General features: G+C 39.9%; 1 protein-coding gene across 1 annotated transcript in view; it reads right to left on the bottom strand.

Annotated features, from left to right (window-relative positions):
* Nucleotides 1-14576, bottom strand: part of EMB2773 (PHD finger family protein) — a 63394-nt gene extending 48818 nt beyond the window's left edge. The window contains 3 exon segments of the mRNA XM_089164619.1: nt 30-166; nt 3929-4047; nt 14023-14576. Of these exon segments, the coding sequence (XP_089020745.1) occupies nt 30-166; nt 3929-4047; nt 14023-14273 (507 nt within the window). The 5' untranslated portion in view covers nt 14274-14576.
* Between the last annotated feature and the right edge of the window lie 1090 nt (nt 14577-15666).

Raw genomic sequence — 15666 nt, 5'->3', positions numbered from 1 at the left:
CTATAGTGAAATAGTAATGTGTATCGTACATTAACAGGATTCCCGCCCAATGAATGATTAGAATTTTCTTCATTATCTCTTTGTGCATGACCATCAACGGGAGCATCTCGTTTGAGAGGCCTATTTTCATTTGCTGAACTAATATACTTCGACTTCTGGATAAGACCTGAGAAGCTTGAAAATGCAATACACAATAAGCATAGCAACATCATATTACTTCAGACAAAACAGCATCACCAGTTTCCTACATATATAGCGTGTGTATGAACTCCAAAAATGGTAATTTAATAAGTAGATATATTCCCAAAAAAAGGAAGAATTCAAGTCATCTGTTTTATAGTCAAGCCTCATAGCCACCAACACTCGTGAATTTTTACAAATTTCTAGAAACACTTAATCCCTAAAAAAAAAAAGTTTCGAGTCACTCAACTGGCATATCCCATAAATAGGCAGACCATCTGCAATGTGCCAGATGGATTGGTCTGAAATTCTGTCAGGTTGTAAGCACCAATGCAAGGTTTGAAGTATCAAGCATTTTATCAATGAGGTGATCTTGAGAGAGCCATCATTTTTTTTTTTTTTTTTTTTGGGGGGGGGGGGGGGGGGGGGGGGAGATATGTACCACATGCTACAGATACACACAGCTATATACTTTGGGGCAAAAGAATATAATAAAGCTGCAAGCATAAGCAATGGAATAGATGGCTAGAATTATCCGGTAAAGCGGTTCAGCAATTTAGGAAGTGTGTGAGTCAGAAGTGTTTGGTACTGGGTTCTAGTTCAAACATAAGGGACACAACTGTAAATAATTAGACAAGTGTAAATGGTTCTCCTTCCCACTGAAGTGTAGACCAATGCCATATGCACCAGCGTAGAGGTTTTTACTAGGTTTACACCCACTAAAAGAGCAAGTACTTAAACCCATAGTTTAAAAGCTTGATGAAATATCTCGTTCTGGATGAGACTGAATTGTCATCTTGACATCTCCCTTGCCCAACATATATACATGCTACCAATGGCAATATATGACTCATCTCAAAGATAATCAGTGGGTTTCTTCACCATTTGTGATCCACAGTTTCTACATCTTCCCTAACATTTTAATTAGATCCTGGAAGACTGGCCCCAAGTTGAACCTGTTCAATCAAGGGCCACATCATTGAACAGGAAAGAGGTGGGTAACCTAGTCACCTGGCACAGCATGAGGTAAACTATTATGGCATGATCTAGTGCCATGGCTGAATACATATGCCTCACACTGCTGCTGAACCAATGCGGTTAAAGTCCTTGCTCAAAGAGGTGTGGTCCCCACTTACCTCTCCATTGTAGATGTTCTATGATAATCTAGCTGCAATATAAATTGTTAACCATCCAGTGTTCCACAGAACACTGAAAACTTCAAAGTTAACTGTGATTTTGCAAGGAATGGTATCATGAATAAGTAACTGGTCACTCCATTTGTTTGTTCCGCTTATCAGGTTAGCAATATGTTCACCAAGCCCTCAAAATTTTTCCAGCATTCTAGATGGGTCGTTTCAAGCTGAGAATGGGTGATTCCCATGCTCCAGCTTAAGCAGTAAAGTGAGGGTAGAGGTACCCATGATATAGGTGCCTCTATGGTGAACCAATATTTTTCTCCATTCATCTTTCTTTATATTAGTTAGCTTTCCTAGTTATGTTGTGTTAGGTTAATAGCCTACTAGGTATGCGGAGTTTATTGTCTCTCTATTTTCTTTTCCTTTATTCTTTGCTAGTCTAGGTAGAAAAATCTCTAGTACTGTATTTACTACCTACAAATAAGATTGGAAAACGAGTGGCTGCTATGGGTTGACGTCTACTGCTTCTTCTCTTCCTTGATTGACAATTTCTATGTTTTAGTTTTGTAATAAGTATTTCCATTGAAATGGGAAAAGATGTTTGAATCAGATAAATTCTTTTTGTGCCACACATCACATGATTCACTGATGTGAACACAAGGACACCCCCCCCCCCCGGCTGAAAGCTCAAGTGGGGCCCCAGGATGGCTCCAAGAAACCATCCTAAGCTGGCCAAACCCCTTTTTTTAGGGTATTTTGGGCATTTTAGCCCTTGATTTATTTCTGAAATTGTTTTTAGAACTTTCCAAGAATTTTGCTAAGTCCAGTTTGGCAATTTGAGTTAGGTTTAGTTTTGCTTAAGAGTCCCAGTTTGGTTTAAAGTTGCTTTGTTTGAGTCCCAAGTTAAGTTTATATAAAAGATTCCAATCTGAGGATTGTAATCCCGTAGTAATTCGATTCCTCTTTAAGGTTGTTGAGATAAGATAAGATTCCTTATCCTATCTATTAGGAGTTTTAGATAAAAGTCCAGTTCAATATGTAATGGGACCCTATCAGTAAGGAAAACCCAGTTGGAGTCAGAGCTGTTATTTTGGGCCATAAATAGCCTCTTCATGCATTGTTACTTTCATTCTTGGATGAATTAATGAATTGATTGTCTAAGGATCAAGGTCTCCTGTTTGGGTAGGCCCTAGTTGAGGGAAAAAGCTCTCAAGTTCATCTTTATCTTCTTCAATTCAGCAGCTCTCAATAGAGCATCAAGCATCCAAGCAACAATTCCAACAAGCATTCCCAATCTCCGAGTAAGTACAGCAGCCTTCCCCACCCTTCCCCCCCCCGGCGCAAACCCTAAAGCCTCCCTTCTCAACCATAGCATCCCCATCCCCATCCCCCTTCTTCTCTTGTTTGACCTAGGGACCCACCCTTAAACCCATCGCATACACCTTCTGTCCTTTGACTCCCTTCCCCTTCAACTACAGAAGACCCTAACCTTACCTCTCAGCATTTGTGCCCCTCCCCCTCTTTTCCCCTCTTCCTCACAGCAGTCTTATCCCATTCCCATTAGGATTCCCTCATCCCCAGCCCCTTTCAAGTCCCTTTTCACTCCCATTTCAGTCGTATAAACCCCTAGGAGCCATCCCTACTGCTATTTTCTTCCAAACAGCCCTATAAACCAAACTTTAGGAAAACCTGTACTTTATCGTCAAACCTGATTTTTGTTAAACTCTGATCAATTGGAGCTCAATCTAGTTGAAAGGACAGCAACAGAGTCAGTTCTCGACACCAGAATCAGCAAAGAAGAAACTTCTCCCACCCTAGCCGAAAGTTTGACTGTTGAGTTCAATTCTTAAATTCTGTTTGTAGTAGAATTCAGATCTGGTTTTCATTCTCAGCAGCCCTAAAACCACCCTAGAAACCCTAAACTCTTCCCCCTTTCCTGGAATTTCCTAGGCAAAGCAGTCTAGGGAATTTACCTGATTACCCTTTGGCCCTAGACTTGGTTTACATCATTCACATTGCAATATATATACTATTACATGCCTACGCAAATTTCTTGCCTGCATTTCTTTACTGGCCTATATTCGGATTAAGTAGTACAGTTTGTACTTACTGCATTGATGTCATAAAATTTGCTCAGTCAACAGTTTAAGCAGTAAGTATTTAAGTCAAAATACTGGTAGGGAAACCAAAATTTTATGAACCAAAGTGTGCATTTTCCATTTTAATCTCCCCAAGAGCAAATACCTGAATCAACTCCAAGCAGGGTAACAAAGTCCTCATGACAGCATATATGAGGTCAACATATAAAAACATCTATGTAGCATGAACTGTGAAGAACTCAGCTATCAACTTGAAATTCAATAAACATTGAAAAAAATGAATTAGGAGATAGGCAGATAGCATAATCAAAATTGTATTGTAAATAATTACAAAAATTAGCACAATCAAAATTGTATTATAAATAACTACAAAAACCACATACCAATCCTAAAAGGTTAAGCATCTTTTAGGACCATGAAATGGTGAATATACACAACACACACCTTACTCAAACCTGATGTGGGACTAAACCATCCAACCAATTCATTTTTTATTACCATTTCTATTGTTACCTGGAACTGAATAATCAAAGGCTTCATAATTGTGCTGGAGTACTTTGTTTAAAAGCACAGAATGCTCTGCTGCCTCTGCAAAGCAGGCCAAAGGAGGAGTTGTGGAATCTCGAAGGTTCCTGCAGATTATATAATCAGTGTAATTTCAAAAAATTGTAATAAATAGTAATGTAAGTCTACTCTTTTCACAACAAGCCAAAGATCACTTAGTTGGTCTTGGTTCAAACAGAAAGGCAGATAAACAGTTGCTCATTTTCTTGTTCAAGTTCACACACTTTGCTATAATAAATCAATAACTAAAAAGTAGAATCATCACCACAGGACCAATATTCCAAGAAGATCATTGGCATTGTTGTAAAGATGTTCAAATAGACATACATGCATAATTAAAGCCTATTATGGAACTTTTCAAGGAGCTACTACTTTAATCAGAAAAGAGATCTTTTCACACCTAGTCACCTACCCTAGCACTCCATCCCCTTTGCAGCCCCAGCTAACAACAAACCCTTGAAAAATGCCAATTTTCACCAGAAACTTAATTTTCAATAAACATGAGTTCCACCTTAGATCAAACCATCCTTACCCCTGATGCAGTAGCCATGGCTGGTCCAATATAACCGACTTTGGAAACCCAGAACTAGAGTTGGGCCTAAATCAAATTTCCCGTCTGGGAAGGGCTGGAATTATTTATATTAGTATACTCTATAATAAGTTTTTAATTGCTTGGGTAGATTACCTAGGAATATCTTATTAGTTGTTTCCTTTTCTAATTAGCTTAGTATGGTAGTTTACTATTTCAGGTAGTTTCTATTTTTAAGACAAGGCTTATTTTCCTTTTGTTATGGGGAAATTTTCAGGACCACACCCTTAGTTACCCACCAAAACCAATGTCACCCCTGAGTTATCCAATTTATCAATCACATCCCATATTTGTTGAAACTATATCAATGACACCCCCTGTCATTAAGAAATCAAGTGATGATATAAGCAAGTTAAATTTTAAAAACGGGATAATTACATATAGACCCCCTGGATTTGTAATCAATTACATCTACAACCCCTGAGAATAAATCAATTACAAATGCCCCATTGCTGTTAAGAATTGGGTTAAGTGATGATATCACCACTAAATAAAAATTCAAAAGGCCAATTTAACCCTTCTTTGCTCAGGCGTTTCTCATATTAGTAATTTTAACTCCAAATTAAGTGACTAGAATAACTCCGCCTGTTTTGCTGCGGTCCAGCCCGGTAGAGAGGTTTCTCACGGCAGCCGGCCGGATCTCCAACCTTTTTTCATGGTTCGACCTTATTGATATATGCTAGCGTTAGTCCTTGCGTTAGTGTGTGGGGTTGTGGTCCCCTGTTCCGTTTGTTTCCCGTGCGTCGTCTGTCTGCTTTGTTGGCATCTTGGCTGGATCTCTGCGGTGGCTTTTTGATGTTTGGGGGGTTTGTGCTTGCTTCGGTGTGGGGGGTGCCGGTTGGTGACTTTACTTTGGTTTGGGTCTTGGAGTGGGTTTTGTGTTTTGATGTGGTGGTGTTGTGGTGTTTTTCTTCGCTTGTTGGGTTCTTTTTTGTGTTGCCTCGTGGCTGATGTCTGCTGTTTTGGGTTGGTGATTTGTTCTGGGGTTTCTGGAGGTGATTTTGGACATTTGGATCGGGATTGGTTTCTGGAGGTTTTTTTGGAGGGTGGGGTTTCTTTTGTTTTGCTCTGCTTTTGTCTATCTATTATATCTTACTTGGTGCATTTTTACTTTCGTGGACGCTGCCTGTTTCTTCCTAACTGGGATGATAGATTGTTGTGCGGTTGCGGTGTCGGGGGCTTCGCCCTGCTTGTGGTCTTGGTTGTGCTTGTCCGCCTGGTCTGTCTTCCCGTGTGGTGTTTGGAGGTACTCTTCCTTCGTTTAGTAGTCCGGTGGTTTTGGGTCCTGTGTGTGATGGCTTGTGTTTGGGTGGCTGGTGTTCTAGGTGTCGGAGATCCATTCTTATGGGCGTGTGGTGGGTGTGAGGTTCGCTGCCATTGGATGGCTGTTTTGCATGGCGACTGGTGTTGAGGTCTTCAGGTTGGTTGATGTGGCTTTGGGGCGGGGGTTGGAGTTATACTGTTGGGCCGGGGGGTCTTTTATGATGCTGATGAGGGTGAGAGTGGTCTTGCCTGTTGTGTTTTGAGATGGTGTATTAGTTTGTGAGGAGGATATTGTGGCCTTTTCTCTAGTTTACTATGAGCATTCTTCGCACTTATGTTTGGCGATTACACTTTTCCCGGCACTGGTGTCCACTTTTCGTGTTTCGATGTCCGGTGCTTTGGAGGTGACTCGCAAGCCGGTCCGTGATCCCTTGGTATGGAGAGCTTGGCCCTGGACTAGTTTGGTTGACTGTTGTTTTGATTATCCGGGTGCCGATGTTGGGGAGAGTGTTGTGGTTCCTTTACTGGAGTTTCAGTTGTAATACTATGAGGCTTAAATTGATGAGCCTCGATGAATTTGGGAGGTTTGCCCGGTTGGACACTTCTCTTCAGCCTTTGGGTTTTGCCGGGATCTACCGGAGGCTATTTACTTTTGGAGACTTTGGGGTATGTGTGGGCCTTCTTGGTATTTATTGCCTGGCTTATGATGGTCCCTGCGTTTTTGGCGTCTGGGGTGTTGCGTTTGTGATTGTTGGTTGTTGATGGTTCGTGACTGTGTTGGCGTGGGGCGTGATTCGATCTTGGCTCTCGGGTCCTTTGCCCTATCTTTTGCGGTTGGATGTTCCGCTTCGTGGGTCCCCTGTGTTGCTTTTTGCGGTGATTTGTGTTGATTGATGGCCCGTGGGGTTTCCTTGTCTGGGGTAGCTTTGGTCGGCTTTCTTGTGTCGCTTTCTGTTTGTCTTTGTCTGTCGGGCGATGATGAGTGGTGATACTTGACGATAAAGAGATTCCTCGAGTGATTGTTTTAGGTACCTGGTTCAATCATAGTAAAAGAGGTGATTTAGAAGATGAGGTTTCCCAAAGAATTAAATAGGGTGGATGAGTGGAGAGGTGCATCCGGGTCTTATGTGATGGCGTATTCCATTAAAGCTAAAGGAAAATTTTATAGGACCGTTGTCCGACCAGCTATGATGTCGGTGCGGTGTTGGGTGTTAAAAGAATCATATGATAACTCGTTGCGAAATGAGAATGCTAAGATGGATGGTGGCAAACTAGGATGGATAAGATAAGACGTCATATTGGTTGGTCCGGGGTTGCTCCCATGTGATAGCTTAGAGAAAGTCGTTTGAGGTGGCACGGCCCGTTCAACGGAGACCTATAAATGCTCCGTCGGAGAAGTGATATAATCCATATTGAAGGAACTAGAAGAGCTGGGGGTAGACCTAAGATAACCTTAGGAGAAGTGGTGAGAAAGGATATGTATAGCTTAGGCCTTGTATCTGCATGGCCTTGAACAGCACTGATTGGAGGGCAAGAATCCTGTGCCGCCCCATTTGTTGGGAAAGGCTTATTGTTGTTGTTGTTGTTGTAACTCCAAATTAAGTGACTAGAATGCCCTAAAAAATTATAAGAGTTGGGAGAAGGGATTTCCTCTTCACCCATCTCTTTCCTTAATACCTTGTTAAAATTGCTATTATGAGAAATGCCTGAACAAAGAAGGGTGAAATTGGCCTTTTGAATTTTTATTTAGTAGTGACATCATCACTTAACCCAATTCTTAATAGCAAGGGGGCATTTGTAACTCATTTTTTCTCAAGGATGGTAGATGTAATTGATTGCAAATCCAAAGGGTCTATATGTAATTTGCCCTTTCTTAAAAGATAGAAACACCCATATTTGCTTTTTCTGGTGTTCTGCAATTTCATGCTTTGTTATTTTACAGAGATAGGGCAAGGAGAGGAGAGAGAGAGCGAAAAAGCAATAAAGTTGAAATTGTGATACTTGATAAATTGTGGTATTTGATAGATCTAATAATACAAATTTAAATAATATCACAATACTTGCTAAATTTTTTGCCATTAGTTTGTTCATCTAAGCGTGCATATATCTGTTCTATAAATTGAGTCAGTTGGATGATGATAATCCCGAAGTCTTACTACTCAAACAGTGCAGTGGCTGTCTATGAACTTTTGCCTTCTCTAGGCTTGAGAGCTTGAGCTGCTTCTATCCTTCCCTGGATGTCTGAGGTGGGAACTTGTACTATCTCTAAACCCATCCAATGTCTCTGATCTTCTATGAGTAGTCCAAAGATACAACAAGGGAAGAGGGATGGGAGTGAAGATTAGATAGATAGATAGATAGATAGATAGATAGAGAGAGAGAGAGAGAGAGAGATGAAGTTGTGTTGTAACCAAGCCCAGCACCCCCCCAGCCGAACCAGCAATTGGGCCCAAGGACCAAACCCACTGGAGCACCAAGTGAGCTGGCCGACCAGGGGTACTTTGGTCATTTTTTCACTTCTTTTGGTTATTAATTTAGTCCAGCAATTTTCTTTAAATTTTTCTGAGTTCATATCTAATTTTCTTTTCTTTCATTGAGTTAGTATTGAGAGTCTTAGTCAGAGATGGAGTCCCAATTGGAATCAATTTAAGTGAGATTCCTTTTGCATAATATTACTTGTTATATTTACATATTGTGTTTCTTTTCTTGTGGTTGTCATTTATTGAGTTGTAAATGGGATCCTAGTTTATAAAGGTTTCACTAGTCGAGTCAAGTTAGGGTTCCAAGTTTAAGTCTCGGTTTTTTCCCTCCAAGTGTAAGGCTATTTAAAGCCCCCACCTCTTTGTAAACAGAGAAGTTGAAACCGATGAATAAAATTCTGGGTTTGGAGGCAAAGTTGTGGTCTTCATGGGAGGGCCACGTGGATTTGAGTGATCTTCTTCTTCAAGTTCAGCCCTTGTTCTTCAATTTCCAGCATTTATTCCACAAGTCCAGCCGCAACCTGCCATCTCCTAGTAAATTACAGCAACCCCAGGCCCCTCCCCTCCCATTCTAGCCCCTCCTCAGTCTTCCTCACCCACAACAACCTCCTCCACCCCACAAGCCCTGCACCAACCCCAAGAACCCCCTACCCACCCACCCACCCCACCCCAAAAAAAAAAAAAACCTGTGGCATCCCCAAGAACCCCCCCCCCCCCCCCCCCAAACCTTACAGCAACCCTCCCCATCCCGTTCTCTCCCTTCTACACCTATTTTCCCCTTTCTTGACCTTGCAGTAGTTCTGAAATTTCAGAACAGAAAAAAGAGGGTGGGGGGGAGAAAAGAGAAAAGAGAAAGGAGAAACAAAAGAAAAGAAAGATCAAGAAAGAGAGACAAGATCCCAAGATCAAACCTAAACCCTATAACAGCCCACATCTTTTCCCAATTCAGCCCTAACCCTCTCTAGGCTCAACACAAACTTCCCTTTCCGTCCTAGGGTAATTCTGGGCATCCCTAACGCATCCCATATTTCTTAGTTAAAACCTAATTTTACCTTCTTCCCAATTTTTTCCAACCAACCTAGGTTTTGTTATCCTAAAGCTTCCAAATTTTCAAACTCATCCCATCTAGATCTATTAAAACCTTAATTCCCAATCATCATCTCATCCTGGTTTGGATAAGACCCAAATTTCCAATCCTTGGTTCTTTATTTGCTGGTTCACAAGGAGAGGATCCTGGAGTAGCCCTAATTCTAGGGAATTAATTTCACATCTCAAAACCCTAAAATCTAGGTTACAACAAGTTGTGGGTAATATTGGAAATAAATGAATAAAACTAACGATAAAGGTGTTAGTAATAGGGGTTTGGCTGATAACTTGTGTAACTCAGGGGTAACATAGGGGGTGGCGTTGATAATTTCCTTTTAATATGTAACTGTATGAGGACTTCTCAGTTTGGAGTATTCAAACTCACTAATTTGAATGTGATATTTCCCTTTCCTTCTTCCTATTCTCCTAATTCTCCAGTGCATCCAACCAAAGCACACTCTCTCAGGCTCTGCATTATCTTTAACTACGTTAGATCCTAATCCTAATTCAAACAGCCCATCCTCAACCCTAAAAGAGAGACCATATATCAAAACCCTAACCATCTCATTCCACCAAAACTCTGAAGGTCCCAACCATGGTTCAAGTTTCAACCAAGATGGGCTGGAATTTGGGCTAAATGGAAAAGCAAGACAAAACCATGGGTTAGTTTTAAAATCTCACGTCTCAACAAGTTTCAATAATATTTCAAAAATTTATTAGTTTCAACATATATTCAAAATTCTCGATAGTTTTGACCAATAAGTGCCAAGTTATGACAAATTATAACCAAATCCAACCAATACAATTTCAGCTATTCCAGCAAGTTGTGATAATTTCAACAGTTTAAATGACTTTGAACAATTTTAACTCGCCCATCACATGCTGAGCTTTACCCCAAAAATCCCTGGTTTCACCATCTCGGCCATATCTCAGTTTTTGCCTGGTCGAATCCAGCCTTGAAACCAAGTTCTTGCCTTCACTCTAACTCCGAGTAGTAGACATCCTAACCATCCTACGCCACAAGCAATTTTTAACCCTTCACCTCAGTGTTCAAAATCAAAACACTAATCTCATTTGATTGACAATAACCGTATAAATTTTGAATTTTACAAACCTTTATTTTTTAATTTGTAAAACCCTAAGTCAACCCTATTTTTCCTAATTCGATTTTTTCTTTTATATGATTTGTTATTGGGCCTACAGTTCCATCCAAAGCTACATCACTCTCCTCTAGTCACTTTTTCTCGTCTAACACTTACCAATCGTAAGAAAAATGAAGAAAACTAAAGGTGCAATAAAGATGTGAGAAAACATATGGAAGCCATAAAGCATGTAATAAAAAACTGAACTTCTATTGCATGCAGGGGATGAAGAAAGGAAATTTCATTCATGAGTTGATGCCACTTCATTATTTAATGCCACCTTTATAATTAAAAACATAATATTTCAATTTTTCTAAAATGTTTCAAAACCCATCCCCAAATAGAAAATTTGTATTTCATCTTTTATCCCTTTTTATAGAGTGGATGTTACAACTTACAACAACTAACGAAAACACTATTAATGTAGAATAGCTAGACTGTAACCAATTCTTCAGGAGGACTGTAAACTCTTCAAATGAAGAGCAGCTTCTACAGGGTATTTTGAGGCTTAATCAGCAACTATGGTAGCATTAGATCTTCTATTTAACTAATGAATCCCCACATTATTTTGGAACCTTGGTTGATTCAGATTTGCAGGGAACAAAAACTAAGACAGAAATGTTGAGGAAAATATAGAGGATAGGCACGATGAAGTATCCCATTCTCCTAAGTGTCTCACCCACAGCCTCTCACAAGTCACAACGATTATTTGCTTTAACCAAGCTCGTTACTTTCTCCAACTTGACTTGGCTTTTTCACTCCCTTTTCTCTTTATTAACATACTTCAAATCAATTACAGCATTATAATTTTCATAAATGAAAAAAATTGGAGAAAGAACAGTACACGGGTTGTGTGTAGCACATGGCCCCTCCTGAGTCAAAGGGGGAGTTTTTGAACCTTTAGTGCAGCGAGGGCGCTCGAGTTCTTAACAGTTCTTTATTTGGGGGGTTGGAGTCTATACTGACTCTCTAACCGCTATCGACGAGGGGATGGTTAAACTGTCCGCTTAGTTTCCTAATCGGCTAGGGAGACGGCACTACAACTTATTGTTTTTAAATTGTAGCCAGCCCCGGTAAACGGCGGCAGTAACTCTAACTGTCCTAAGGTAGCGAAATTCCTTGTCGCATAAGTAGCGACCTGCACGAATGCCTTGCACCCTAGACATAGAGCCATACGAAATGAGCAGCACACCCCAGTAGGAAGATGGAAATCCCTGCGTCGGGACTCATGGGCTGCACGTGCACACAATCAGGCTGCGTTCTCTTTCCCAAAAAGTAATAACAGTGTAAACCAATCCTAAATAATTATCTGACAATTAAAGAGACCTAAAAATAGGAACTATCAAACTGCTAATACATCCCTATTGCAAAAAACTAGAATTTCCCAAATTATAGGATGATTACTAACTGTCATAACCCTCCAAAGGCTTGTCCATGTAATGGCCATGGGACCCATCAAAAAAATCTCAAAAATATTCTCTCTTAAGTACAATGGCTAATCCTTGGCAGTATTTGACTCGGAAGTGATATCTTTTCAAATAAGGCTGGTTTGAAATGCCAATCATTCCCCCCCCCCCCCCAAAAAAAAGGGGCTGGTCAAAATATGGCTTTACATGCTGGAAGATATCCTCTTCAAATTTGGAAATACGCTGGCTAAAGTCTATTTACATCATATGATAATCTTCCACGAAAAATGTTGGAAGACAGGGAGGATGAACCACACATTCTTTTTCCTGCAGCTAAACCCGTGCTGGAACCTATGTCTGCATCAGCTATCCAAAATAGTAAAATGCCAACAGCAAGAAGCTGCAGCCTGCAACATAGTTGTCAAGGCATCATCTAAGCAACACCTAGGCATCCAAGTTCTTTCTTGGTCCAAGGTGCCAACATGCCTTGCAAACAGTTAATGAGTAAATATTTGTTTTATGTCTATTGCTTTATATATGATATGTTTTGTCTATCACATGTTGGTTGTCTCACATTTTGCTATTACTAGCATAAGTATATTATGTTTCTTTGATATGAGTTGTATGTTCCATATAAATATAGTTATCATCGCAACATTATGCACTGTAATGAATGCATACCTATATGGATGCCCAGTCAACTAAGCACCGCTCCAATGCCTTGGGTAGCCTAATCACCCTGACAACTGCAGGATGCAGCCTCAGGACCCAGACTAGGTATTGATTGTAACCTCTATCCTAGCATGCTCATCAGCAGAAGAATCCACTAATTGACAGTTCTGTGATCACATTAGTCAGCTGCTATAACACCAAGTGGAAGCAAAGCAAAAGAAAAAGTTTGCAGATCGTTCTCGAGGATTCAAAGCTTTACCCAGCCCACTTTAGGTTTAATGTGATTACAGATTGTTGAGTAACATTATCCTTTGTGATTGGAAAGCCTATAGATAAAAAATTTATAATGCAGAGCCGAATTTTCATGTCCTGAATGTTGTGTTTCTTTCTTCAATTCAAAAATTAGTTATGTTTCCCGAAAGGTTTTGATTAAAATTTCAGACCAAACTGCCAAAAGGTGAATGTATCAGTGGATGACCCAAAATGGCAATTGATACAAAATTTAACACCAAGTCAACAAAGAAAACTTAGAATGAAAATCAAGCTTCTTTCACACAACTCAATATGAAAAACCTTGGATATGCCTTTGACAACCTACCATCTTCATATATTCACTATACTTTTGATTCATAAGCTCTTCAATTTTTAGTTTCAAACTACCAAAAGAACTTAATAAAACTTTGACTTATCCCAAGTTAGTAGTGTTCACCAAAAAGATCCTCCTTCACCAATCAACTCCATTTAGCTCTCCAATTTGTAGTTTCTAACTACCAAAAGAACTTAATAAACTTCACCTTATCCCATTTTAGTTGGGTTGGCCAAAAGGATCCTCTTTCACCAATCAACTCTAAATCCGTCTTACGCTTTTCCCGGAATCATTTTAGGCCTGCCCAGGCACTTTTAACTCCACAAGTCTGATGCATACCACTACTTATCGATGATCTGTGTTGCAGATTCCAGGCCTCCTTGAACAAGTTCATCTCCACAAGGAAGAGACAAAAAGGAAGGGTCGAACTGATTTAGACCAAAGGGTGAGCAAATACGAGTTAACACCAAAGAGAGCAAAACTGGAGGAACGCGGTGACTACCTCCTCTAGTTGGGCATCGCTTTAAAGTTACCGTAAATAGATTAAAGTCGTAATCTTGTAGTCAAATTCTTCATCAACACAAACGATTAGCAAACTTAAAATTTTCCAATCTCGTGATTGCGTTTCTAGGTAGACGTGAAGCCTAAAGTATTTCAAATAAAATATATAAAATACAAAATCCAAACGCTATAAGCTCTGCTCGCTCAGACTTCAAACAAACCATACTGTTCTGTTCATCCTACAAGCAACAGAATGCTGTTTGCGGTGGAAAAATAAGCTTCATAATTATGAAAAACCAGAATTCCAGGAAAACTTACAGGTAAGAAACATCAGTGTCTCTGAGCAGATCAGCAATTTTACTAGCCTGAGCAAGAACATCCTTCCTATTTAACGACGGAACAGCACTGGATTCATCGAACAGTCGAAGGTCGTGATCAGCAGCACCACAAAACACCGGAAGTGACGGCAAAGGCAAACAAGGTGCAACTTCCGAGTATACAGTATTGGAAAGCCGGCAAGCCTTCTCAGTACCGAAATTTCGGTGGTTCCAACTGCCGGAGCTTGTCATCGATTAAAGGAAGTGACAAATCACATTAAGAGACATCGATCAGCATTGGCCGCTAGTGAATTCGAACTGCAAGTGAAGAAAATTATTGTGTCTCTGAAAAAATTAATGGGGTTTTTGACTGTTATTCAACACATGAAAGAACCCTAGAACGAGAGAAGCGGAATTGAAAAGGAAACGAAAAATTGGCGGGGAAAGCGGCAAGAGATGGCAAATTGGGATAATTTTCGGCGACTACAATTTTCCGGGGAGACGACTTTTTGTAGCCTTGGAACGAATTCGAGTGAATATACGGATATGCCCTCGCTTGATCAATTTAATTACGTAGGATATGAGCGTTTTTATACTCCTTTTCTCGAGAGAAGTGTAGCTTACTTCGGAAGCTTAACGAACCTTTGACGAGTAACAGAGACTGGCGATATGGTTTTCTTCTCTGGTCGGGGTTGGTGGGCACCAGGATTTGATAGTTTTTGGTCGAAGTTCGAGGCAAGCTGCTATGAAGGGGTTACACGTGTCCTATAATCCAGTTGTAAAGAAAACCAATCATTTATGGTACCAGAGTTGCTGCGGACTGGTACCACCCATGGTTCTTTGATAATATCTTGCAATACTAAAGGGTATTATTGACCATTCACAAATAAGGAATATTATGGCCATCTCTTAATGAGGCAATGGTGACATCACCATCAAGCCTCCTCTATGATTTTGATTCTCTTATATTCGCTTGGATTGGTATAGACGAACCTTATTTCAATAAATAACAAGAAAAAACATTCTAATATTTTGTTGTCCATGACTTAAATGGTGCCATGTGTTTATAAAAAACAAAATAATCCAAGTGATAATTGGTTTGTTGGTGAATTTTGAATTTCAAGATAAGTGATTAATTGGATTTTTTTAATTTATTTTTGGATGAATGATATTTTCAAGGTGATAAGCAACAAAATAATAGAGGGAGTCAACAATCGATGAGATGATCAAATTCTTACTCCCAAGTGACCTCCTATTTGGCAATCCCTAGTTAGCTTGAAATGAAACCAAATTGCCGATAAATCATAGTTGAGCCTGAGATGCATTCAATCATTTCTTTTATTGACCAAGGTGTTAGACTAGATTACACACCTTGATTGGTCATTAAGAACAACAATAAATGAACGAAGAGTTGATAGAAGACTTTTTCGAGTGGCCGCCAGAGTATGTTAAGACCGTTCTTAGCATCCAATTCCAAATGTAGACAACGAGGATGAAGTGATACGGCATCCTACAACCCCTGGATGTTTTATTGTTGCATCAACATATAGATTGAAGGGCTCTCTGTCAAGTATAGATTAACAAAAAATCTAGTTATAGCTATAGCATTTAAATATGGCCCTAAGGATTCAAATATTTATTTGGA

This window comes from Hakea prostrata, chromosome 8 (assembly GCF_041222555.1).
Source record: "Hakea prostrata isolate BN-2017 chromosome 8, UWA_Hpros_2, whole genome shotgun sequence".
In the NCBI taxonomy this organism is placed as follows: domain Eukaryota; kingdom Viridiplantae; phylum Streptophyta; class Magnoliopsida; order Proteales; family Proteaceae; genus Hakea; species Hakea prostrata.
The sequence above is the reverse complement of the archived record's forward strand: the minus strand, read 5'-3'. Positions and strand labels throughout refer to the sequence as shown.